The sequence below is a fragment of the Neovison vison genome, chromosome 6, assembly GCF_020171115.1.
Source record: "Neovison vison isolate M4711 chromosome 6, ASM_NN_V1, whole genome shotgun sequence".
NCBI classification, from domain to species: domain Eukaryota; kingdom Metazoa; phylum Chordata; class Mammalia; order Carnivora; family Mustelidae; genus Neogale; species Neogale vison.
The window spans coordinates 209,768,113-209,795,443 of record NC_058096.1 but is presented as its reverse complement, the minus strand read 5'-3'; the positions used below and the strand labels follow the sequence as shown (position 1 = coordinate 209,795,443).

General features: G+C 51.9%; 1 protein-coding gene across 1 annotated transcript; it reads left to right on the top strand.

The window, feature by feature from the left end:
• The first annotated feature begins 1,378 nt into the window (after window positions 1-1,378).
• On the top strand, window positions 1,379-27,099 carry NCAN (neurocan). Its single transcript, XM_044253788.1, has 15 exons — window positions 1,379-1,465; window positions 6,321-6,400; window positions 7,532-7,945; window positions 9,890-10,064; window positions 10,178-10,305; window positions 10,853-11,146; window positions 11,605-12,195; window positions 12,390-13,865; window positions 17,640-17,756; window positions 18,795-18,908; window positions 20,255-20,413; window positions 21,414-21,496; window positions 23,414-23,558; window positions 24,305-24,487; window positions 24,729-27,099. Exons 2-15 carry the CDS (start codon window positions 6,328-6,330, stop codon window positions 24,872-24,874), a joined length of 4,098 nt encoding a protein of 1,365 aa, XP_044109723.1. The 5' UTR covers window positions 1,379-1,465; window positions 6,321-6,327; the 3' UTR covers window positions 24,875-27,099.
• The last annotated feature ends 232 nt before the right edge of the window (window positions 27,100-27,331 follow it).

Sequence of the window (27,331 nt, the reverse complement as noted above, 5' to 3'; positions counted from 1 at the left end):
CACCAAATGCTGCCACGATCACCCCATACACCAGCATGTCAGCCACAGACACTGATCTCATCATGATCCCTGACCTCCACCTCTCTCCTCTGTGATGAGGACTGAAGAGTAAGCGTCCCTTCCCAGTGTGTCACTCTGACCCCTAGGGCGGTTACTCGCCCACTCCTGGACCAGAAGACTGGGGCCACATGCACGAGACATGGACCCATTCCGATGCCTTGAGGCAACATTGCTCCCTGAGATTCTTCTTCAACCTTCACTCATTTCCATCCCCTCTTTGCTCTTTGGTAATATTGTCAAAACTATCTTGTCACCTATTTGTCTGTCCCCCCATCGGCGTGCACACACACGTGGGATAGGGGGAATTTACCATTTTCAGGTGTACAATTCAGTAGCATTAGTTATGTGCCTGATGGAGCAACGATCACCACTATCTTGTTCTAGAACACTTTCATCATCCCAAAAGGAAATCGGCACCCATTTGCAGTCATTCTCCATTGCCCTTCCCCCAACCCCTGGTAACCGCTAATCTACTTCCTGTCTCTGGATTTGTCTGTTCTAAACATACCATATAAGTTGAACCATACTATGGTCTTTTGTGTCCGGTTTCTTTCACTCAGCATGCTTTCAAGATTCATCCATGATGTAGTGTGTAGCAGCGCTCCTTCCCTTTTTATGGCTGAATAATATTTCTTTGTAATGGATCTGGACTTCTTAAGGTTGAAGTCTTCCTGCGAAGACTTGCCCAAAGCAAAAGCATTCCTGTGATAACAGTATCTGCACATGCGCTATGCATGCCCACTGGATCAAGGAACGAATGAAAGAATGATACATTCAGGCTGCAGCTGATGGAAACAGCTGCGGGGTGTGACAAGCCTGGGCTCCAGCGCTGCGAGTCTCTCACCAACTATGTGACCCAGGGATATTCCTATCCTCTCTGAGCCTGAGCTTCCTCTCTACACGGGAGATAAAACAGCAACTGTAGCCAAAACTGCTTCAGGTGTGAGCCCTGGAAAGTCAGGCAGACCAGGGTTGGAATCCCAGCTCTGCCTTTCCTCTCCGCGCTAAGGCAGGAGCTACTTCGGCTCCCTGGGGCTCAGTTTGCACATCTGTAAGATGGGACAGACCCCACCATGGGGAGTCTGGGAATATTTAATGTGAGTCCTGGGGCACATGAGCGAATGGGCAGGAAATCAGACGCAGTCTTCCCTTGGGTGGGGTGTGAGGTGACAGAGGTGGGGAGGGGGGCTTTAGGTAGGTGGAGCCCCCGCTCTCGCGCAGTCGGAGGCCTCCGGCAGGCAGGGGCGCATGCGCAGAGCAGCCCCGCGGCCCCTTTATAAGCGCTGAAGCGGCTCTGGGGCGAGCGGAGCGCAGGGCGCAGGGGCTGGACCCCGCGCGAGCAAGGCGAGCGGAGCGTCCTTTGTGCCGCGCGACCGCCCCGGGATGCGTCCGAGCTAGGAGTCAGGTGGGGGGGGTCCGTCGTGGGGAGGGGGCCGCGTTGGGGGAGAGGTCCTCTGGATTAGAGATTGGGGAGGGGGCCTGGGATCAGAGAGAAGCCCCCAGAAAAGGGGGTTTGAGCGGGGGGGAGGGGAAACCCAGGTTGGGGAGAGAACGCAAACTGGGAGGGCGCTTGGGAATATCAGGGGGACTTGGATTTGGGGGTCAATCCCCGGCTTGGGAATGCGGAGACAATCCCAAGGTGGGGAGGGGGCAGGACTGGGGGTGGGTCTCAGAAGTGGGGAGGGGACACTGGGAACCAAGGCTAAGGGAGGGCACCCTGACTTTAGAGAGAAGAAGGGGACACCCAGATGCTATATGGGGGCTCCAGAACTGGGCATCCTAGTGTCTGAGACGAGACACCCCAGGATTTTAAGTGGGGATTCCCAATTTGCAGATGAATGGAGGAATCCAGGCTGGACTGCAGCAGGGAGGGGGCTCCTCCAGATTAGCCTGAGTATGATGAAAGGGGGCCTTTCCTGAGTATGAACCGCCACAGGAAAGGGGCACCCTACAGGCTCCCTCTCCTTTTGGCCCAGGTCCTGTCACAACATCCTGATTCAGGGAGGAGGCTCTGGGGGGCTCCTTCCCAAGGTGGTCCCTGTTGTTCCGTCAGATCTAGAGTTGGGGTGGTGTCCCTTCTCTCAGGGAGCACACTGGGTCTCCCAGGTGAATGCTAGGTGTGAGTCAACAAAAGCCCCCAGTTAGGATCCCCAAGACCCGTGAGGGGCACCCAGTCCCAAGAGGGGGGCCCGCTCCCAGCACCTCCACATCTGACCGTGTCCTCATAGAGAGACACAGACTCTTGCCTCACCCCTTTAGTTCAGTCTGCCTACAGAGATGCTTGTAGAAGTCCTGGCTTGGTTTGGGGGCATAGACACTAGAAAGTAGGGGACTGGGACCCCAGGCCCAGCCTAGGGAGGAGCGACCCCCATTTCTGTGCGCGGGGCTTTGTTCCTCTCAGCAGCATTAATGGGAGACAGCCAGGATGAAGAGAGGGTTGGCGCTGGGCCCCAGCGGGGGATGTGGGGGAAGGGCAGAGAGGGAGGGGTGGGCAGATCGTGGGACCTCAGAACCCAGCACCTTCGCTGGCTCAGGGACATTCCCAGATGGAAGGTGCCCCCCGCCCCAGGAGGTGGGGTGTGTGTGTGTGTGTCTGTGTGTGTGTGTGTCTACCCCATGCTGAGAGAGGTTGTGTGCCCATGGAGGGTCTGGGGTCCTCTGTGACTCTAACGTGACTGAGATTGTGTCTTTGTCAGGAAACTTATGCCAGGGGCCACATCACCAGGTGGCAAAATGATGTGTGCCCACCAGTCACCAAGGCCACATTTATCCAGCCTGGTCTGTGCCAGGGGCTGGCATCACCATGTGTGAGTGTGTGTGAGGAACTGTGTCTGCTGGTATGGCCTCATCGAGGGGTTTATGTGGAGAGCCTGAGACTGTGGGTGTGTGTCTTTGTGCAGAAGACGTGCTGCCTGCCTTGTAAGTGCCCATATTGTCTCTCTTTGTTAATGTCACTGTGAATCCGAGTGTGCGTGTGTGTCTCCCAGGCTCTGAGTCTGGGGTATGTGGCTGCATGTACAGAAAGGGGGTCCTCTCCTTGTGATTGGTGGTGTGGACTCTGAGCATGGGGGGGTGTAAGATATGGTCTTTGTGCAGAGTTGGGGAGCTAACGGGGAGACATTGGGGTTCAGGTTCCCAAGGGGCAGCCTGAGTTGGTTTATTGAGCCTGGCTTCCGTTCTCCTCTGAGGAGTTCTACGGTCATGGCCATGCTCACGAATATGCCCAGACTCCAAGGCTAGAAACACACATGTGCTCATGGCCCCTGCAGAGGGGCACTTAGACCCACACACCCAGAGACCACAGTGGGTCTCCTATGCTCCATGCAGTGCACAGAGTGGCTGCAGACCCATGCACACATCCATACATCACAGGGCACAAGTTCATATCCTTGCCTGGACACAGCATCCCAATGTGCATCTAGGCACACACAAAAACGCCTGCTGGCAATCTCACCCACATTCAGTCCCCACTAAGACAAGAGGTGGGTATGAGGGAAGGATAGACACACACACACACACACACACACACACACACACTCCTTCCGGGCCGCCCCTCCTCCAAGGCCCCACAAGCCCCTGTTTGCATATGCATGAGGCTTGTGCATTATTCATGAGGGGACGAGCCCCAGACAGCTGTGTAAATGCTCACCTCTGGCTGCTCTGGGGAGGAGGTATTTTAAGAAAAGAGGTGTGGGTGTGTGAGGGTGCAAGTGGAGGGAACAGAGTGCATCTGGGAGGGCATGTGTGCACGTGGGAGGGTGCACCTGAAACTGTCACTGTTTGGATCACCTCTGTACATTTGCATGTGTACATGAGGCTTTGTATACAAAAAGCTGATTTTTAATTTGACATTTCTAGCACGTCACAAGTCTTAGCTTGTTCCATCCTCACCATAACCCTATGAGGTACATGCTGGGTGATCCCCATTTTACAGGTGGGGAGACTGAGGATGATGAAGCAGCCTGTTTAAGGGGTCATACAATGTATGAAAAGTAGAGGCAGAGCTTTTTTTTTTTTTTTTAAGATTTTATTTATTTATCGGGGGGGGGAGAGCGAGCACAGGCAGGCAGAATGGCAGGCAGAGGCAGAGGGAGAAGCAGGCTCCCTGCCGAGCAAGGAGCCCGATGTGGGACTCGATCCCAGGACGCTGGGATCATGACCTGAGCCGAAGGCAGCTGCTTAACCAACTGAGCCACCCAGGTGTCCCGAGAGCTTTTTTTTTTTTTTTTTTTTTTCCTACTTAATCTCTACACCCAGTGTGGGGCTTGAACTCATGACCCCAAATCAAGAGTCACATGCTCCTCCAACTGAACTAGCCAGGCAGCCCTGGATGTAATCTGTGCTTTTAATCATACTGTGTGTGTGTGTGTGTGTGTGTGTGTGTGTTGTGTGTATTCTCTGAACTCACCCCCTCCTAAAGTCGTCTTGGGGCAGGTGCAGCCCAGAGTCCTGCCCCACCCTCTAATACCTTGCCAAGCCTAGAACAGCCATTAGGGGACGTCACACTTATTCAAGGTTCCAAGGTGGAGAAATGAGGACAGCCTGGAATGGAGAGAGAAGTTGCTGAGATTTACGGGTTGGTAGTTGGGAACACCATCCTGGGGTCTGGACTGTGCAGCCTTAGGCAAACTGCTGTCCTCTCTGGGCTAGAGGTGCTGCCAGAGGAAGGCAAGGAGGCTAAGTGGCAGTGTCCCCTCATTGCCGCCCCAGAGTTCAGCACCACGGATAGGTCCCTGGCTGGCCTCCCAGTAGGGCTTCTGGGATCTGGGAAAGGTCGTTGGGGATGGGACCAGCTGTCCTCCACAGCCCCCATTCTGGCTCTATCTACACTCCCTTTCTCGGGGCTATCCTTTTATTGGGGTAAGGGTGCAAAAGCTGGGTTTATAAAGTGTGCTTTAACTTGCCATCTGTCCCCATCTCCTGAGCCCCAGCCCCAGTGAGGGGAGAGGTACAGAGGGTTGGAACACATTGGGGAGGGACTACCTCCCCAGGGTTTCTAGTCTCTGGAAGGATGTGAAACCCGGGAGGGCACTGCTGTGTCCCAGTGCCTGGTTTGGGCCTTATGGTTGGCACTCAGTAATTGCCCACTCAATAATTGCCCTCCCGGTTGTGGCCGGGAGGGCCACAACCCCTGGAGAAGGCCGGACCCATAACTGGAGTTTCTCTGTGGACCTAGGAGGCAGCTTCACTAGGTGGTATGAAGACAGAAAGAGATTGGGGTGGGCAGGGGTGAGGCCCCTTCCTCCAGCTGGGACTTGGCAGCTTCTCAAAAATCTCAGAAACCAAGAATAGAATCTTGGCGACAACCAAATCCTGGAATTGAAGCTGAGAATCGTGTCAGTCAGCAAACCAGATTAAAGGCTGGCATGGAGGCCAGCCTACTGCCAGGACTGGGGACCCCAGGCAGACTGGGACTGACTGCTGCCCTTTAGGAAACCCTAGTCTTATGGGTGAGGCGAACCTGAAAAATGAGATTTCGATCTTGGCTGTGTTAATGTCAATAATAATAATAACAACAGCTCAGGGGAGGCTGGTGGTGTAATTGGAAGAGCATGTGGCTTTTGATCTCACGGTCATGAGTTTGAGTCTCAGGTTGGGTGTAGAAATCACCTAAATAAATAATTTTTTAAAATAATAATAACAACAGCTCAAGTTTACTCCTTCATGTGAGGCAGTTCTAGGCATTTTATTTATTTATTAGACAGAGAGAGCTAGTGAGTGCACAAGCAAGGGGAATGGCAGGGAGAGGAGAAGCAGGCTCCCCACAAAGTAGGGAACTAAATGTGTGGCCTGATTCTAGGACCCTGGGATCATGACCTGAGCTGAAGGCAGATGCTTAACTGACTGAGCCACCCAGTTCTGGACATTTGATATGTATCAACTGTATTTATGCATCTGTTCCTTCCAACTACCTGATGTTATCCCTGTCTAACCTACAAAGAAACCAAGGCACAGAGAAGCTCATCTGCTTTCTCCAGGTCACACAGCAAAGAACAGGCAGAGAGATAACCCCAACTCTGATTCACTCCAGCACGCATGCTTCTGACTGTGAGACTTGTTTGTTGGGATTCTAAAGTCAGCTGGTCTTGGGCTTAGATCCTAGATCAACCCTTGCTTGCTGACTGTGTGACCTTCAGTGACACACTAGCTGCTCTGAGCCCCAGTTTCCAGATGTGTAGAGTGGGGGGACTTGGTCCTTCCACACTGTCTCGGAAGGTTACACTCACTCCCATTTCACCTCTCTCTCCATCTTGTTCCAGGTCCAGGATGGGGGCCACATCTGTCTGGGCCTCGGGCCTCCTGATGTTCCAGATGCTGCTGTTTGTGGCTGGGGAACAGAGTGAGTGGGCTTGTGGGGTGGGAGAGGTTGGTTTCCGGGGTACTGACAAGATGGGGAAGCTTTTTAACTCTAGAGCCTTTTCCTGCTGGCTCTCTGGCTTGGTCTGGAGAATAAAATGAGAATAGATGAAAAAGGTCTTTGAACAGTCAAAAGCGAACAAGACACCTGAGAGGTTATTTTTAGTCATTGCCAGCGGAGGCTGGAGGTTCCTGCCTCTCACTGTTTTGCTGAGATGAGCTGGAGAGAGAGGGGAAAAAAAAAAAAAAGATGAGAATAGTGTAGAGATTGATTAGTGATGCCTGCCAAGGGTGGGGCAATTGAAATAAGGCATGTGTAACTCTCCTTGGCATCTCCCCAGTGGTGGTTAAAAGCCCAGCCGTTAGAAATGCCTCCTGATTGGTTCTGTGGTCTTAGGCAAGTACAATGATGTGTCTGAGACTCAGTTTCCTCAACTCCCCTGAAACATAATGAGACATGGCTACCTCGGCCTATGGTTATGAAAATTAAATGAACTGATTGCTATGTATAGAGTGTCCATTATCTAGAAGGTACTCCACAAACACAAACATTTCCTTTCTCATGGCTGCCTCTTCCTTAACTTTTGGAGCAACTGTGACTCAGAGAAGGACAGTGACTTTCCCATGGCCGTACAGTGAGCAGTGACAGAGAGTCAAACCCCTGGCAGCCAAGATCTGGTTTTGGAGTGGAGGCAGAACTATGAAGGGATCTGACCCTATTACATCTCTTCTGCTCACAGATCTGTGCACTTCACAGATCCGCTGACTATATTATGACGTTATATTTTATTTTTTTTTAAGATTTTATTTATTTATTTGACAGAGAGAGATCACAAGTAGGCAGAGAGGCAGGCAGAGAGAGAGAGAGAGAGGGAAGCAGGCTCCCTGCTGAGCAGAGAGCCCGATGTGGGACTCGATCCCAGGACCCTGAGATCATGACCTGAGCTGAAGGCAGTGGCTTAACCCACTGAGCCACCCAGGCACCCCTATTATGACGTTTTAGGCAACCTACTCTTTCTGGCTTCAGTCTCTCCATCCATAAAGTGAGGGAAATAACGTTCTCTGATAGTCCTTGTCTTTGAGTCCTGTCCTCTTTCCATGTTCTCCACTCCAGGCACACAGGACACCACTGCTGCTGCCTCTGCCACCATCGACAAGGGGCTCCACATGCAGAAAGTGGGGTCGGGGTTGGTTCGGGCCGCGCTGGCTGAGCTGGTAGCCTTGCCCTGTCTCTTCACCCTGCGGCCACGGCCAGGTACAGCCCGAGAAGCCCCTCGGATCAAGTGGACCAAGGTGCGGGCTGCATCGGGCCAGCGTCAGGACTTGCCCATCCTGGTGGCCAAGGACAACGTGGTTCGAGTGGCCAAGGGCTGGCAGGGACGCGTGTCCCTGCCTGCTTACCCACGGCGCCGGGCCAACGCAACGCTGCTACTGGGACCGCTGAGGGCCAGCGACTCTGGGCTCTATCGCTGCCAGGTGGTGAGGGGCATCGAGGATGAGCAGGACCTAGTGCCCCTGGAGGTGACAGGTCAGTTGAGGGCAGGGGAGAGGACAAGGCTGGGAGGGGGGCTGAGCCTGAAGCTCATCCACAGAATGTCACTTTAGAGATCACTCCTTGAACAATGATTCTCTTTTGAGTCTTCTGATAACATCCCAAAGAAAATCTTCTCCAGGACTACCCTTTCTATCACACTTCTCTCTTAGCTAAGAGAGAGCAGCTTCTGGCTCAGTCTCTTGTGGACCATAGTATTTTATAGGCTTTTATAACTTGAAGTCCCTTCCATGGTTACCTACTTTCCCATAAGACAGAGTATATTGACTTTCTATTTGAAATAGGAATACAGATTTGCTTTTACAATAAATTTATGTTTTTAATACAATAAAATAAATTTATGTTTTAAAGAGTGAGGTTTTCTTTCTAAAGTCAATTGAAAAATATCTTAAGTAAATAACAGTCCTCAAATACCTGTTTAACCCACTCCAGTATTAAATTCCTTCTGTTGAAATATCCTGTGCTTCTTTTCCTAACTGATCAAGGTGAACAAAACAAAAAAAATTTCTTGATTATTAAAGCAAAGTCCTAGAACAGGGTGTGGCACAGTTGATGCGTTAAAAAGGTAATTGACAAAGGACTCAAAGGACTCAGTGAATGCGTGTTGTGTGGAAAATATCCTGTGGATGCTTGCTGGGAAGTTGATTTCCCTTAACCTTTGTTGGCCATGGGCAAGTCCCTGCACCCCCAGTCTTCCCCCACCCAACAGTGTCTCACTGCATATTTTATGCGGTCAGCCAACTATTCCTTTTCCAAGACCTTGCTGCTCAAAACTGATAAAGCTTGAAGGAAACTGGTAAATGAGGAAGGAAGTAATTCCACCTCTAGGCTTGTTCAATCGATCCATTCAATGAAACATTTATTGAGCACCTACCATATGCTAGTCTGGTGCTGGGGATAGAATCATAACTGAGATGCAGCTGTTGCCTTCTAGGGCCTCTGATAAAAGAGAATAAAATGTTTCATTCCTTTGTTTTGCTCAGATATTTCATCCCTAAATCAAAATTTCAGTCACAGTGAACCCATGTCACCTCCTCCAGGAAGTCTTCCATGACTCCATTTCCAGGCTGAGCAATAAACACTTGATCTCCCATTGTCATCTTCCATAGCTTCCTCTATCAATACATATATTTAATCCCCCCCCTTTTTTAAGATTTTGTTTATTTCTTTGACAGAGAGAGAGACAGAACGGGAGAGGGAACACAAGCAGGGGGAGCGGGAGAGGGAGAAGCAGGCTTCCTGGCGAGCAGGGAGCCTGATGTGGGGCTCCATCCCAGGACACTGGAATCATGACCTGAGCTGAAGGCAGACACTTAACAACTGAGCCACCCAGGCGCCCCTTAAGATTTTATTTTTAAGTAATTTTCATACACAGTGTGGGGCTTGAACTCACAACCCCGAGGTCGAGTTGCCTGCTCAACCAGCTGAGACAGCCAGGTGCCAGGATGTACTTATATCTTAAAAGGCAGAATTTCTCGCATTCTTTTCCATGCCTCCTGTCACTCCCAGGGTCTAAACCTTGCCATGGAGAGTGCTATCTTTGAAGCCAGACCATCCCAGATACAAATTTTGGCTGTGCCTCACACGGGCCATATGGAACTGGACATGTCCCTCAGCCTTTCTTAGCCTCAGTTTTCTCCTCTGGAAATGGGGCTAATCATGGTGTTATAAGATTTCAATGAAAAAAGCTTATAAATGCTTATTACATGGTAAACCTTTGACAAACTGTAGCCCTTTATGGCCATTTTTATCAGTTTCCCTATCTAAAAATGGGGGCCTATCATTCTGGCATGGTATAGGGCAGTATGGGGGGGCAGGTCTCTTATTATCAAACTAGGGGAAGGGGCATTCTGCAAGAGGGAGGTCTATTCTTGAAGATCCCAGCATAAATCAGCCTCTGTCCTGGATGTTCTCCCACAGGTGTTGTGTTCCACTACCGGGCAGCTCAGGATCGCTATGCACTGACGTTCGCAGAGGCCCAGGAGGCCTGCCGTCTCAGCTCGGCCACCATTGCAGCCCCACGGCACCTACAGGCCGCCTTTGAAGATGGCTTTGACAACTGTGATGCCGGGTGGCTCTCTGACCGCACCGTTCGGTGAGGGGGCACACAGGGTCAGGGGACATGGAGACCAAGACCCTGGGGAAAGATGGTCATGGGGGAGCCCCAGGCTCACAAATTTGACAGGGACCCCCTCCTTGTCTTGTCAGGTATCCCATCACCCAGTCCCGTCCTGGTTGCTATGGCGACCGTAGCAGCCTTCCAGGGGTGAGGAGCTATGGGAGGCGCGACCCACGGGAACTCTACGATGTGTATTGCTTTGCCCGTGAGCTGGGGGGTAAGTCTGGGCCTGGCAGGACACCCCCACTCCACTTCCTGGAGCTCTGGTTACCTCCCTAACCCCCATGCTTCGCTAAATCCTTGCCTAGCTCTCATCCTTCTCTAAACCTGCAGCCAGTATCTGAACTCACCCTTTTCTGAGCTTTCCTACCCTCCCTCAGCCCCTCTCCTTCCCTGTGTCCCTTCCCTCTCTCTGAGACCCTGTCCCTTTTCTGAGCCTCTCCTTCTCCCTGGCCCTCTCCCTCTTCCTACTGTCCTCTTCCTCTCTGAGCGCCCCCTCACCAAGCCCCTCCATTTCTCTGAAACCCAGCACCCTCAAGGACCTGAGTTACCCTGTTTGTAAAAAGAAGTTAAGGCCCTTCTCTTAGCACTGCATGAGAGGTAAAGACTTAGACGGGTCAGGGTGAGCACAGTTGTGGCTGTCCCCGCCTGGTTTAGCCATCACCCAAACCCGACCAGGCTGGGGTTTAGAGTGGGACCCCCTTCCTGGGCTCTGGGGAAAGATCCTCCCGGCCGGGATGACGTTGGACGGGGCCTTCCCGCAGGTGAGGTCTTCTACGTGGGCCCGGCCCGCCGCCTGACACTGGCCGGCGCACGTGCCCAGTGCCGCCGCCAGGGCGCCGTGCTAGCCTCGGTGGGACAGCTGCACCTGGCCTGGCACGAGGGCCTGGACCAGTGCGACCCGGGCTGGCTGGCCGACGGCAGCGTGCGCTATCCGATCCAGACGCCGCGCCGGCGCTGCGGGGGCCCAGCCCCGGGTGTGCGCACCGTCTACCGTTTCGCCAACCGCACCGGCTTCCCAGCGCCCGGAGAACGCTTCGATGCCTACTGCTTCCGAGGTGCGTTTAAGGGCCCCGCCCCGAGGTGACACAGCCAGGTCAAGGCCACGCCCCTGGGAGTTTTGCCTTCTAGTGGAGGCGGAGCCCAGATGGAGGAGAGACCCTTGGAAATGAGCTCTGTGATGCTCCATCGCAGGGTGAAGGCCTGACCGACCTTGACAGTGGGTCCTAGCCTGAACAGTAGGGGTGATAATTTCGCATCTCCCTCTCTCAGTCTGGGGGAATCCCAGAAACCACTCAGAAGTTTCAGACAGAGGGGCACAGAGAGACAGATACACAGGTCTGTGCCGCGTCTCAGTCTGGGGGAATCCCAGAAACCACTCAGAAGTTTCAGACAGAGGGGCACAGAGAGACAGATACACAGGTCTGTGCCGCAGCATGCTGGAATGGGCGTAGATTTCAGGTAGATTTCAGCCAGCCCCTGGACCTGACACAACCTTTTTGGCTTTCTCCCACAGCTCATCACCCTACACCTCATCAACACGGAGACTCAGAGACCCCCTCATCTGGGGATGAAGGGGAGATTCTGTCAGCAGAAGGGCCCCCAACCCAAGAACTGGAGCCCAGCATGGGGGAAGAGGTGGTCACCCCCGACTTCCAGGATCCTGTAGTGTCCAGTGGGGAAGAAGAGCCTCTGATCCTGGCAGGGAAACAGGAGTCTCAGGAGACCCCCAGCCCTGCCTCTGGAGGTTTCACACTAGCCTCAAGGCCCCCCCTGGAGACTGAAGAAGTGTGGCTGAGCACAGTGGGCCCCAGCCCTAGCGGCCCTAGCACTGCAGTGGGCATACACACGGAGGCCACTCCTACTGGCCCCATACCCAGGAGGAGGGGACGCTTTAAAGGGTTAAATGGGCGCCACTTCCAGCAGCAGGAACCCCAGCAAGGCCTAGAGATGGGGCTTGAGGACGGCACCCAGCCCCCGACCCCAGAGGCTGCTGGGAATCACGTGGAGCCTCTGCTGGCCACAGGAGCCACAGAAGCCTCAGGGAAGACGCAGAGCCAAAGCCCCTGGGCCGTGCTGACTAATGAAGTGGATGGGCCTGAAGCTGGTGAGTGGGGTTCAAGGAGGAGGTGGGACCTGCTGGGGGGCGGTCTGAGGGGGACGTAGGAAGAGGCTCTATATCCCAGCTGGGGCCCCCGGCCTCACCAAGCCTCAGAAGCCCCCTCTTCCTTGGGCCAAGGGGACTCAACAGAAGGTACCACTGAGATATAATTCGAATTACTCTTGTTAATATTGTTTCAGGTTTCCCTGGTGGCAGGAACCCCCCAGACCCCTGGCTGTGGCCCCCAACTGCTGTACCACCTAGCATCCCAGGCCCCAGCAGTGTCCTTGGCCTGAAGCTAGAGGAAGCCAAGGGCCCCAGTGTGAGGCCAGCCATTCCTGACCTGCCCTGGTCCTCCTCAGAGGCCACTGCCCTGGCACCCAGCCCCTCAGAAAGCCCCAGCACTGCCTCCTGGGGAGTGTCCCCTATGGTCTCTTCCCCAGACTTCCCTGTCATGGCCATGCTTCGTGCCCCGAAACTGTGGCTACATTCACACCCTACGCCCCTCCCCACGCAGGCCGACAGGGTCAAGGGGCAGAGTGAGGTCATGGCCACTGGTCCACCCTCTCCTGCCTCAGAGACTGAGGCTGTCCCCCAGGACCCCATTCACCCAGAGGAGCATTCCCTGTCCCTCTCAGTCCCGACAGGACAGAGTAGAGAGACTGCATCCCCGACAGTCGGCAGCTACCAAGCGGGACGTCCAGTAGCTTCTTCGCAGACAGCCACAGACACGCAAGCCGGAGCCAGTCCTGACCATCCCAGGACAGACTTTGGAGAAATGGGGGAGAGCCACCCTACTGGGTTCAGCAAAACTGAGCTCCCCAGATCCAGTCCACAAGCTTCTGTGGACAGGAATGTGGCAGAAGATTTCTATCCTGCCAAGATAGCCACTGAGCCCACAGGAGTGAGAGACATCTCGGGGTCTGAGTCTGGGGTCTTCAGCCCAGTGGAAAGCCCCAGTTCCAGTTCTCAGGCCATCATGGACGAGGCACAGGCCACGTGGCCCTCACTGCACACTGACGGGCTGGACTCCCTCTCCCCATCGGCGCCCTCAGGGGGCCCCAGAGTTGTCTTGATTCCTGGGGTCACCCCAAGTTCGGAGCCTTGGGCCCCTATAAATGGAGAAGCCATGTTGGAGCCCACAGATTCCACAACCACACTGGATCCCAGTGATGCTGATGGGATTTGGGAACCTGGATCCCACGTAGTTGAGGGAGCCAAAAGCCCTACCTTGAGCCCTCAAGTGGCTGTGGATTCAAGCATGGCAATGTCCCCCTGGTCCCTGGACCAGGGGGACAAGGTTGGGGTCCTGGCCAAATCCACAGTGGTCTCCTCAAGCTCCCAACCCCATCCAGAGCCAGAGGGTCAGATGGTGACCCCGGGAACACCGGGAGCCTTGGCCCCTTCACATGAGGGCAGCCCCCCAGAGGAGCTGGTTTTTCCTTCTTGGGCACCAACGGCAGCCAGCGTGGACAAGCCTGCCTCAGTTTCCTCAGGAGCGCCTACAGTGCCGGGGGACTCCCCCAGCACCCTTCTGCCTGCCTCCCTGGGCCCAGAGGAATTTGAGCTGGAGGTACTGGCAGGGAGCCCAGGTGTGGAGGGCTTCTGGGAAGAGGCAGCGAGTGGAGAAGACCCGACCCTGCCAGGGACCCCTACAAATGGGAGTGCAGAGGAGGGTGAGTTCAAAGCTTGTGACATCATCTAGCCCACCGTGGTCATGGCTGAGGGGCAAGAGGCCGGGGAGCTCAGCACTGGGAAGGGAGGGTTATTCCCGGGGACCCAGCGAGGTGACGTGGCAGGAAGGGCTTTTTGTTCAAGTGGGAATTGCAAGTGGGATTCAGTGGTGCGGATCGTGGGGGCCCTTGAGCCACAGGGAAAATGGGTACTGGGAAGAGGCAGGAGGGGTGGGCATCACCCCCACTTTATAGAGTCCAAAATAAGACTTAGGGAAGTATGTCTGCTTCCTAGTGAGTAGCCAGACTTCAGTCAGAGCCTGAGTCTATGGCAGCCTTAACCTCTCTCTATCTGGGGGAGTCCAGAGAAAGTCAAATGCCTGGTTCTCCTGGGCCTCGTCGGCCCGCCACCTCAGCTAGCAAATGCTGGCTTTTTTTTTTTTTTTTCCCTTTTTGGTTAATTGAGGTTTTAAAAAAAAAAGCAGCAGCAGCTAACTAAAAGACACTTTTTCTGAGTTGCAAAACACTCTTATTAACACAACTGGTTTTACACTTGCTCCTTTTTTTGAAGGCCAAGTGTGGCCGTGCTGCAAATAGCAGAAGCATCTTCCACCATCCCCCGCCCTGGTCACCCCTGGGCGGTGTCCAGGATGGCATCTCCTTTTCTCGGATGCCCAAGAGGCAAGTGGACTCTGGGCAGGGGCACAAGCCTCCGTAAAGGCTGGGGCTTATCAGCGCTTCTTGCTTGCTTGGCTTGTTCTGGGGACTTTTTTTTTTTTTTTTAACCCTTCTTTTTGGGATCAGTTGATTTTTTTAAAAAAAATTTTATTTATTTATTTGACAGAGAGAGAGATCTCAAAGAGGCAGAGAAGCATGCGGGGGGGATGGGGAGTAGGCTCCCTGCTAAGCAGAAAGCCTGATGTGGGGCTCAATCCCAGGACCCTGGGATCGTGACCTGAGCTGAAGGCAGAGGCTTAACCCACTGAACCACCCAGGCCCCCCTTGTTCTGAGGTCTTTACTGGAATCAGCTTGCTCCATCCTTATAATGTCCGTGTGGAACAAGTCTTAGCATGATCCACTTTACAGATGGAGAGACTGAGGCACAGGGAAGTCAGTGGCTTCAGCCGAATCATGCCACTGAGGAGAGCGTAAATGCTAAGATTTGAATGAAGGCCATTGGACAATAGTGTGTCCCAGACACTAGGTCGCATGGTGCATATTTCATTGGTATCAGAAACAAACACCCGAGGTCTTGGGGAAGGGGTGAGCTCACCCAGGGAAGGAGCAGAGAAGAGACTGGTGGCGGGGGATAGGCAGACTGAAGGAGGCTCAAAGCCAGAGGAGCTAGAGAAGGGGTTGCTCAGAGAGGCAGAAGGGGAAAATCATGGGTAGGGGTGCTCAGGAAAGGGCTTTGGTGGAGCCCCAAGACCATAGTTGCGTCTGTCTTGGACTCTGCTGGGTTCTTGGCTCCAGACTGAAGCCAGTGGCAGCCTGGGTAGAGGGAGGCAGCCAACGCTGGGGGAGACCCAAGCGCCTACCCACCCGCCTGCTTGTAGCAGAAATGCTAATGAAGCCAAAAATAAACGCAGCACCAGTGTGCGACTGAGTCACCGCCAGCCCGTGGGTAGGTGTCGGCAGCTCGGGGCACCTGGCGGGGCTCACGCGTCCCAGCGCCCGGCAGCCCCATGCATGTGCACACACGTGCTGGGATGGTAACAGGGACGGATCCATCCAGCCACAGGCCCCTCTGGCCATCCACGGGGGCACATGCCACCACCCCGCGGACTAGCATGGGTGTCTGTGAGTGACAGAAGGGCCAGCAGCTACTTGCATTCAGTTAACAAGCAATTAGTGAGTGCTGTGTTTCAGGCCCCATCTGGAGACCAAGTCCCTTGTCCCCTAGAAGCTGACGTTCTGGGGCAGCATTCTAGAACTTTAAAATGATAGAAACGTTCCAGAGCTGTGCTGTCTAACATGGTAGCAACCAGCCACGTGGGCTTACTGAGTCCTTGCAATGTGGTTCGTGTGACTGAGAAACTGTGTTTTTACTTTTATTCCATTTTAATTTGAACTTGAATAACTATATGTGGCTGCCATGTGGAGCATCAGTGTTCTGGGGGAAGACACAGACCAGTAATGATGACCCCAGTAGATAAGCAAATTATATGGGAGGTTAGAAAGTGATATGGGCAAAAGAGAAAAATAAAGCAAAGGGTGGGGTATCCCAGTGGGAGTTTTCTCGTAGTGGAAAGGGGGAGTCAGAAAGACCTCTCCAACCACATGAAATCTGAACAAGCCGGAAGAGGGTGAGGCAGAGCCGTGCAGAGATCGAGAGGAAGAGCATTCCAGGCGGAGGGAATAAACTGGACAAAGGCAGACCCCTGCCTGACATGTAGTAGGAACAGCAAGGCTAGTGTGGCTGGAACAGAATGAGCGAGGGGAAGAAAGGAGGAGGTGGGGCAGGGAGAGGTTGGGAAAAATCACACAGAGTCCTGTGGGCTGCAGTGAGGACTTTGGCTTTTCCTCTGAGGGTAATGGGGAGCCATGGAGGGACCTAGGCAGAGGAGGGATGTGACCTGACTCAGGTTACATAGGTTCTCTCTGGCGACTATGGGGAGAACAGCCTATGGAGGGGGACAGCAGAGATTCAGACCAGGGAGGAAGCCAACTGGTTATTACCATCTCGGTTTCTTGGGAGGCCTTGGACCAGGAAAAACGGAAGCAAATTCTAGATTTTAGGGGCCAGAGAGAGGCCCTTAAACTTCCAGAACGTTGGAGGCCAGACTTGGTTCTCGTACTGTTCTGCTGTGTGACTTTAAGCCAGGCCCGCTCTTCTCTGGGTGATGCCTCTAGTGTCTGCAGTAGAAGATGGGTGATTGGCCTGGAAGGATGCCAATTCTTGCTCTGCCCCTATCAGACCCATGGGTGGAAACCACCCACCAAGGCATCTGGGCCTCAGAGAGGCCAAGGGGAGACTCAGCTGCCTCCAGGGAAACCTAGCTGATGGGGGGAAATGGTGGGTGAGGGAGACAAGGACGCATATTCCTCACTGCCCCATGAGTGCCCAGTCCAATGCTGAGACTCTTCAAGATGCCTCAGGTTGATATAGACAGAGCCAGACAAGACATTATGGTCGTGACTGGGAGAGGGATGAATTGTTTTGATTTCTATCTTGTAGATGAGGCAACTGAAATTCAGAGAAGTAATTTGTCCAGGATCCCTAGTGAGTGGCAGAGCCAAGGATTAAACTAACCTCTCTGATTCCAGAGCTCGTGGTTAGAACTACTATAATCCACCACCTCTCTGCAGTAAAACCACTGAGGTTGCATCAAAAAAGATTGAGCCACCAGAATGAGGGAGGTGATGATTCCCACTATTGCCAGTGCTGCTTATACCCCACTTGGAACTTTATGTCCACCTCTGTACTCCAAACTGGGAGAATTACGATGACCATTAGGGCAAGCCTTGAAGAGAGGGACAGGTCAGGGAGACACTTAAACCCACATTCCAGGATACTTCCAAAAAGAAGCTTCAGGAAGCCCATTCTCATTCAGTCAGTGTGCATAAGCAGAGTGGCCCACTGATGCTCTGGGCAGTTCCTGAGGGGAGTAAGCTCCTCATCACAGGAGCATGCAAGAGGAGATCGGTAGCTGCCTACTGGAAGTTATAGAGGGGACTCCCTGGAGAGGGTTTTTTGGGATTCTTAGGTCTGGCTTCTGGGAAAGCAGGCAACATGGTGGCCTACCTCCTCTCCACACTGCCTGTCCACTCTGCAGCTGCCTTGGATCCGTGCGAGAACAACCCTTGCCTGCATGGGGGCACCTGTAAGGCCAACGGTACCATGTACGGTTGTAGCTGTGACCAGGGCTTCGCCGGGGAGAACTGTGAGATTGGTGAGTGCCCCAGACTCAGGATGGGAACCTAGACTTGCTTGAATCCAAGGCCTGGGGTCTACTCCAGCGGACATCCCCAGGAGGACTCAGGGATAAAAAAAAGGCTGACTTCAGAAGCTCCCTTCCCCTCCCCATCTCCTCGGAGCCAATAAATCAGCCCCAATTTGCTGAACCAGCACCAAACAGCTGAGCTCTTGTCCTGGGGACCAAGGCTCAGGTGTGCTGCCTCCCATATACTATCCAGCAGGGATGAGAGGGGAAGATAAACAATAAGGCTCGGACTCCTCCCAGATCCGAGGGGGCCCTTCTGAGCCCGAAAGCTCAACACAGGAAATAGGAAAAATTACGAAATTTTAACAACAAATATAAATGCTATCAGTCTTGACCTCTGCGCACTACCTCATTGACTTCACAACCACACTAAGTACAGAATTATAACAATAAACATAAGCAGTGTGATTCCTTGAACTCTTTTACCAACCCTCCGCTTACAATCACCCTTGAGAAGGTGCTCTTTTCATCACCACTTTGCAAAAATTAGAGTCCCAGGGAGGGGACGTGACTTGCCCAAGGTATACAAATCCCGGGCGCTGTCTACACAGGAGTTGTTAGGAGAGCTCAAATGATAGCTAGGTCCACCTACAAACAGCGTGCTGCCTCGGCGCGTGTCCTTGCAAATGCTCTGGATCTCGGTTTCCCTAAGTTCTGCATTTTGGAAAGACCCTCCATCTTTAACATTCTGTGAGTCTGGTTGCCAGAGCATGACTTTCACTGTTCCGAAGTCCAGTGGAACATTCCACACACCCTGGCCCTCAGCTGGCACAGTGGCATCTGCTCTCATTAATGCTAATTCATGTTAATGGCGTAGGGTTCCTCCCCTTGACCTCCAGAGTCCTTGGGCCAGCTGTGCAGACCACACCATTGGTTCTCTCTGGCCCAGGACGGATGGTAGGATCATGACCTCATCTTCTGCCTGGTTCCTTATGGGGCCTGGGAGCCAAGGGGAGCCCGACCTCTGACTCTGTCCCACCTCTCCAGATATTGATGACTGCGTCTCCAGCCCCTGTGAGAACGGAGGCACCTGCATTGACGAGGTGAACACATTCGTCTGCCTTTGCCTCCCCAGCTATGGGGGCAGCCTCTGCGAGAAAGGTGAGTCTCTCCCAAGACCCTGGAAATAGTACCAAGGAGTGGGTTTGGTGGTTGGGCCACGCATGCCCCTCCCGTGCTTTAGGTCTCCATCTCTGCTTCTGTGGCCATGGGTCGAACAGATGACCAGTTGTCGTTTGGGGATGAAACTCACATAACATAGAATTAACCTTAGAGTGTACAATTCAGTGGCATTCGGTACATTCACAGTGTTGTGCAATGACCACCTCTAGCCATTTCCAAGACATTTTTGTCACCCTGAAAGGGAATCCTGTATCCATGAGCAGTCACTCCTCATCCTCCTCTCTCAGCCCCTGGGAGGCACGGATCTCCTTTCTGTCTCTATGGATCTGCCTGTTCTAGACGTTTCATATAAATGGAATCCCACATGTGTGTCATTTTGTGTCTGCCTTCTTTCGCTCACATGTTTTCAAAACGTATCTACATTGTCGTGTGACTCAGGGCTCCATTCCTTTTTATGGCTGAGTAATATTCCATTGTAGGGATCGGCCACATTCTCCTTATCTGTTCATCACTTAGTAGCTGTTTGGGTTGTTCCCCTCCTTGTGGTTAATGTGAAGAGTGCCACTGTGAGCATTCATGTGTAAGTTTTTGTTTAGACACCAGTTTCCTTTCCTCTCACCTCATTCTTTTTGGTTATACCTGGCTGGAATGGCTGGGTCACAGGGCAATGCTGTGTTCAATGTTTGGAGGAACTGCTAGGCTGTTTCCCGCAATGGCTGCCCCCATTTTACATTCCCACTGGCAGTGTACGAGAGTGCCAGTTTCTCCACATCCTCGCCAACACTTGGTGTTTCCCTTTTTTTAAATTTATTTATTTATTTATTTATTTTAGCCCTCCTAGTGGGAGTGAGGTGGTGTCCCATGATGATTCTGATTTGCATTTCCTAATGGCTAATGATGTTGAGCATCTTTTTATGTGTTTATTGGCCATTTGTGTAGCTCTTTGGGAAAAATATCTATCTGAGCCTTTTGGCAGGAGAGAAATTTTAGGACGTCCTGAGATCCATTTCCCGAGTTCCCCGGGGCCACACAGAGTGTGCGGGCCAATCAGAGAAGGAGACGTCAGGGTTGGGATGAGAGGGGTGGGTGTAAAGATCTCCAGTTGACTCTCTTCCTGCAACAGAGAAGTGAATATGGGAGGGGAGAGATGACCAGGGTGGGGGGAGGGCAGAGCCTCTGGGGGATGGGGACAGGAAGAGGGGTGATCTGGCCCCACAGTAACCTTGGGTTTTGTCCTCTCTCTGGTGCACTGGCTGTGCTCATGGCCAGGAGGGCGGGGCTTGGCCCAAGGCCAGTTTCCCTCACACTCCCATCCCACCTCCCAGACACGGAGGGCTGTGACCACGGCTGGCACAAGTTCCAAGGCCACTGCTACCGCTACTTCGCCCATCGACGGGCGTGGGAGGACGCCGAGAGGGACTGCCGCCGCCGGGCTGGCCATCTGACCAGCATCCACTCACCTGAGGAACACAGCTTCATTAACAGTAGGGACACTGGGGTGGGCAGGGTGGCCCTTGCTGTCCCTTTGCCAGGGCATCCCCTAGGATCCTGAAGACACTACCTTTCTGAAGCTATGTGCATTCATGCCGGCCCTGGCCCCTTGAATTCACATGTCCATTTATCCACTCGCCATTCCATTTATTCCCTTCATTCATTCATTCACCAAAAATTTACTGAGTATGTGCTGGCACCGTTCCAGGCGCTGGGACACAACGGTGAGTGAGGCACAGATTGTCCTGTCTTCGGGGATTGACGTTCTTGCGGGGGCTATTGGCAAACAAGTAAATATCTAATTAAATAAGTCTATACTATAATTTAGCTGGTCCTGAGTGCACAAATGACAAAACAGAGCCAGGGGAAAGAGGGCAATGAAGAGGCATCTGTGATGTGGGGGATGAAATGAGGACGGAGCTCTGCAGAAATCTAGAAAAAGAGCGTTGCATCAATTAAATCTGGCATTTATTGATTTATTCATTATCCCCATGCCATTCGCTCATCCATCCAATTATTTGCATTTCCCCCATCCCCTCCCCTGTTAATTCCTTCATTTGTTCATTCCCTGGTTCCCTCGTTGTTGTTGTTTGCCCCTCCATCGTAATCAAACACACGCTTTTCCTCATTGACAGTGTGACTAATGCCCTCACTCGTTCCCCTGCCTGCCCTGTCCGACCCCACTGCTGGTTCTCCCATCCCTTACTCTCCTTTTCTGCAAAGATCTGACGCGTCTCTGTTTATTCCTTCTTCTGGCTGTTTGTTTAAGCCACAGATCATGGCAAGACTGGAGCTTAATCCCGGCTTTTTTCATGCTTCCCTCCCCCTCCCACTCTCATCTGTGTGGGAAGAGAGGGAGCAGGAGCGAGCCCACACAGAGGCTGGGGGAAGGGCTGGGCTCCTCCCTTCCCACACCTTCCACCACTCCTCCAGCCCACATCCCAGGCTGGGGGAGGGGTGGGCACCCAGCCCTCAGGATGCCCCACCTCGCAGGCTTTGGGCGTGAAAACACGTGGATCGGCCTGAATGACAGGATCGTGGAGAGGGATTTCCAGTGGACGGACAACACGGGGCTGGTGAGTGGCAGAAGCCAGTCCTTGGGTCTCCCTAGGACAGTGGGATGGGTAGGAGCTACGTGGGCTCTGTGCTCTGGCCTGACTTTACCCTCTTGTGCAGATCCACCAGAGGTCCTTATAGCTCTGAGATTCTCAAGTTGGTTGGCAAAGGAGCTTCAGCAAAGCCCCAGATAGCCCTTGACTTCCCAGCCCTGTAAACATCTGGTCTACCCAGTGGCTAAAGTTAGAAACCTAGGAGCGGGGCCTGAGGCCTCCTCTTGCTCACGACCCTGTCCTCGAGCCATGGACTCTAAGATATGCCGACTGCCCTACAGCCTCTCTTATCACTCACTGGGACCCCTCCAGCAGCCCCCCAACCATCCCCAACACACTCGCTACCCACACTCCTGCCCCTCCACCTGGCAGCCAGGAGAACTTTTTGAACAATTGTGGTGAAGTTCACATAACATAAAATTAATCATTTTAAAGCTTCCTTTTTTACATTTTTTATTTAAGTCATCACACCCAGTGTGGGGGCTGGAACTCATGACCCGGAGAGCAAGCGTCGCATGCTCTTCCGACAGATCCAGCCAGCTGCCCCCCAAATCGATCATTTTAAAATGTATAAATCAGTAGTATTTAGTACCTTCACAGTGTTATGCAATTGTGACCTCGGTCTGGTTGGAGAATGTTTTCATCACCCCAAATAGAAAACCTATATACACGGGGACCTTCTAAAAGTCACACATCAGATCACGATTCTCCCTGCTTCGAGTCCTCTCAGACTCTCTATTGTTCTCAAGATAAAAGGCCACCTCTTCCTGCTGTGGAAAACAGTCTGGCGGTCCCTTAAAAAGTTAGTCACATGAGATTACCACATGACCCAGAAACTTCACTCCTAGGGAGACACCCCAAAGAAGTGAAAGCAGGTACTCAAACAGACGTTTGGACCCTCATGTGCACGACAATACTATTTACAATAGCCAAAAGATGGAAACAATCAAATGTCCGTCAGCAGATGAATGGGTGAACAAAATGCCGTCCATCCATATGATGAACACTGTTTGGATACTAAGCGAAGACCTGGTACTATGAGGATGAAACTTGAAAATAGTATGCTTAATGAAACAAGCGAGGCATAAAAAGGCCACATACTGTATGACGTATGATTCTATTTACGTGAAATATCTAGAACAGGCAAATTCATAGAGACAGAACATAGATCAATGGTTGCCTGGGGCTTGGGACAGGGCCGAATGGGGAGTGATTGCCAATAGGACAGAGTTTCTGTCTGAAGGGATGACAAAATCCTGGGGACAGATAGTGATGAGAGTTGTACAATGTTGTGAATCGTATTAATACCAATGAAATGGACACTTAAAAATGGATAAAATGGTAAATTTTATGTGATACGTAGTATACTCAGTTTAAAAGAATCCATCTCCTCTACTGCAAAAACTGGCCCTTGGTCCCCTACTGACCACACCCCAACGCCATCTAACGGCTCCTGCCCACTGGCCTCCGTTCTGTTCCTCAAACAGGATAAGCTCTGTCCTGCCTCTGGGCCTTTGCACTAGCTCTTCTCTCTGCTTGGAATTCTGTTCCCTGCCATTTCTGTCCTTGAGTCTTCAGCTATCCCCTTGCCTCCTCAGGGAATCCCTCTGGGACCTTTGTTCAGCTATTCATGTAACAGTGACCGATGTGGAAAACAGACTGTCAGGGAGAAAGGAAGGAGGTAGGAGGGCTGAGGAAGAGGGCACTGCTGCCTCGTGGCCAAAGGAGGGGTGACTCCGAGTGCAGCAGAGACCACTGTTAGGCAGAGTGGTGCCCATTGTGTAAATCGAAACACTGAGTCCTTAAAGTTTGAATGGTCTGGCCAGGGGAGTCCTGCGCTAGGCAGTGACAGAGCCTGAGTCCCTCTCTTCCCTATTCCCGCAGCAATATGAGAACTGGCGGGAGAACCAGCCTGACAATTTCTTCGCGGGCGGGGAGGACTGTGTGGTGATGGTTGCGCATGAGAGCGGCCGCTGGAACGACGTTCCCTGCAACTACAACCTCCCATACGTCTGTAAGAAGGGAACAGGTAGGCTGCTACTTGCCCCACCGCTTCGCTCCTGCCTCTCACACTCACTGGTTCCTTGTTTTATTTCCGTTTTTGTAAGTATAAGTCAGCCCTGCCCACTTTTCACTACAACACTGTGTGAGAGTGACCATTTTTTCCCACTTTGGCCAACTCCGTGTGTTCTCCAACTTTTTGTTCTGTGTTCATCTGAGAGGGGAAAAAATAGTATCTACTTGTTATGGTCGTTTGCATGTCTTTAAGCATGAGAATAACCAGCTGTTCCTATGTCAATAAGCTATTTGTATGTGTTTATTTTTCTAGGAAAATAGTTCATCTCCTTTGCATAACTTTCTGTAGGCATGTTGGTCTTGTTGATTTGTAAGAGCTCTTTACATATTAGGAGAACACTTGGAAGCATTCTCATGTCCACCTACCTCTGATACTTTTGTTTATTCTTACCTGTGTTTCTTTGCCAGTTTTTGTGTCCTTTCTTCTTTTCATTTCCACAGGTTTATTCTTGTCTCCCACCTCCTTCTCTGCCATCATGCGTAAGAACTGAGGAGGGTGGGATGTGTCCAGGAGGTTTCTGTCCCTAAGGAGCTCCTGGTTTGGATAGAGGAGACAGACACAGTCACATCCAGCTGGAGAAGTCACAGCTGGGCAAAGGGCAGGATTTTGCTGAGGGGTGTATTATACCCCAAAAGAGAGGAAACCAGTTCAGCCCCAATTGTGGCCACTTCCCTAACTGGTGGTTCCTCTGTCTCCAGTGCTTTGTGGTCCCCCTCCGGCAGTGCAGAATGCCTCACCCATTGGTGCTCGCAAGGCCAAGTATAATGTCCATGCCACTGTACGGTACCAGTGTGATGAAGGATTTACCCAGCACCATGTGGCCATAATTCGATGCCGGAGCAATGGCAAGTGGGACCAGCCCCAAATCGTCTGTACCAAACGTAAGTGGCTGTCCCCAGACACCCCAACACAGGTCTCCAGCCATTTGTAGTCTCCAATCACAACATCTTATTACTACACATGTTGATCTGCCTGATAATACAGCCCTGCAGATAAGTGGGAACTTACCAGCCCACCTGGTGTTTCCTTCATTTCTCCTCCGCCTGGAAAGGCTCGCTGCATCAGGCCACCCTCCTCTCACCACCTCTTGCCACTTCCTTGTCCTCCCTCATTTCCCCGCAGCCAGACGGTCCCATCGGATGCGGCGACACCATCACCACCACCAGCACCAGCACGGGCATCGCCACCACAAATCACGCAAAGAGCGCAGAAAACACAAGAAACACCCAGTGGAGGACTGGGAGAAGGAAGAAGGGAATTTCTGCTGAGAAACCAGGCAAAAGGAAGCACAACCCCCTTCCCACACCTTCTCTGGAGGCTTCACCTGGGGAGACAGAGCCCAGAGAAAAACAAGAGGGTCTGGAAGCCCCTGTGCTCCAAACCACATCCCACCCCCATAACCCTTTGTAAAAAACGACTCTCTCCTCTTTCTTATATACACAAGGTCCACTTGGCAGGCAAAGCCAGGTATCTGAAAGGTCAGTTCTAGTCAGGCTGAACTCTGGGAGCATCTCCCAGTGGAGGGAAGCACAATCAGCAAAGATCATTCTTTGCACTGGTTAAGTCTTTTGTTGGTGAGGCTGACTACCAGTTGTTGAACTGAGGCTTTGATGAGGGTGCAAAGGTATATATTTGGATTCACACTAAGGAATTGTTTATCACATCAGACATGCAGGCTTAGTAAACCATCAGATGTCCTAAATGTGGGCTGGAGCTTTTAATTAAGGTCGTTGCCTTTGGAAGTTGAAAGTTGAACTTGACAGCTGCTCTTCCTCCACCCTGGACTTCAGCCCAAGTTCCGTCTTTGGTCTTGGGAGATAAATGGAGTGTGGAACGCCAACGTACTGAATTTTAGGAATGTTTTAGAACAACCTCCTCTGTGCCCTCAGAGTTAGGGGTCAGGATAGTCAGAGCAATATATGGGCAATGGAGGGAAGGTGTATTGTTTACCCTCCCAGGTCGAGTCCAATGCTGAGATTTGGTGGTTCTGTATGTGTGGTGAATCTCTCTCACACACACAGAAGAGAGGATGTTTAGGGCTTGATGAGCCCAGATTTCTTCCCCCTCCATCTCTCAGGGAGACAAAGAACCTCCTTCCTGGACCAAGGAGGTGCCAAGTTTTCTAGCTCAGTGCCCATACCCATCCCTCAAGAGACATCAGTAGTGCCCCTGCCCTGGGTCCCACTCCTATTCCTACCCCATCCCTGTCTCCATTCATTGCCTGGCGGACTAGAAATGCTTAAAACTTGAAGTAGTGACATCTACCTGCAGTCATGTTGTAGAGAAATGCACAGTGTTAAAACCGAAACACACACATACACGCGCGCGCGCACACACACACACACACACACATTTTTCTCTCATTGTTTAAAAAAATCTTTTAAGTGGGAAAGAACTGACTGAATCTGTTCCCCCCAAATCTGCAACCTGTAAAAGAACTTCCCAGGCCAAAGGCCAGGATTCAGCTCCCTGATCTTTGGCAGGAAAACCCACACCTTATCCTCCATGTTTTGTCCACTCTCAACTCCTCTACTCTGGGCAAAATCTGTGGATTTGTGTTAAAAACCACAGTGGAGAATGGTCCTGTGCAGGAAAGAAAAATAAGCAAACATATGGTCCAAGGGTTCCATAGAGAAAGAAACGTGTTCATTGAGCCTCTATTCCTCCTGGGAAATAATACTGTGGGGTCTATACTGAGCTAAAGAGACACACTCTCTCCTTGAATCTTCTCAACAGCCCGGTGATTTTGGAACCATTATTTTCCCATTTTATACATGACAAAACTGAGGCTCAGGTAAGAAAAATGCACTGGTTTGAAGTCACAGCCAAGATGGGAGCAAGGATTTGGTCCATCCACTGTGACTCCAAACACTGCCCTTTACTTTGGGGGAAAGGGTTGAAATGTAATCGCACTCTCTCACATACATGGCAGACTTAGGATAAGACTGAGAAGTGCAAACTAGACCCTTGACCTTGACCATGGTTGTCAGTCTTCCCTGCTATAGACATTATCCACTGTTCCACCTTATTGTCATAGAGAAAGCCCAGGGATGTACATTTGCCTTCTTGCTTTGATAACTTTTTTGGTTTAAAAATATAATAATACATCTTCAGTAATTCATGTCATAAAATAATTTTCCTTTTGGGGGTGGTGCTGGGATGCAACTTTTTTTGGGGGGGGTGTCTTGGTTTATGCTCCCTGCCCTTGACCCCTTTAGTTCCTTGCTCTGCCTCCCTCCCAGCTCCGTGGTGGGAGGGGGCTCTGGTCTTTTCTAAAGTGGGTGGTTTGTCTTTTAGTCTTTCCCTTTGGGATGTACGTGTGTGTTTGCGTGTGCCGCGTGTGTGGCATGCGTGTGAGTGTGTGTGCGTGTGAACAGCTTCAGGTTCTGCTGGTTTTGCTGTGAGCTGCAGTGTTCTGTGGGTCTGTGGTATCTGACACTGTGGACATTAATGTACTTCTTGGACATTTTAATAAAATTTTTTAATAGTTCAACCTGCCTGTCACCTCCTGGGACCTTTCTTCATTTATTCACTCAGCGAGTACTTACTGAGCAACCGTTATGAGCCGTGTACTGTGCTGGGAGCTGGGGAGACAACGGTGAACAAGACAGACATGGCCCCTGGGAGGTGGTCAAGGAAGGCTTCCTAGAGGAGGTGAATGGAATCTAAAGGAGGAACAGTATTTACTAGATGAGAAGAGGAAGAAAGGAAGACAATTTCAGGCA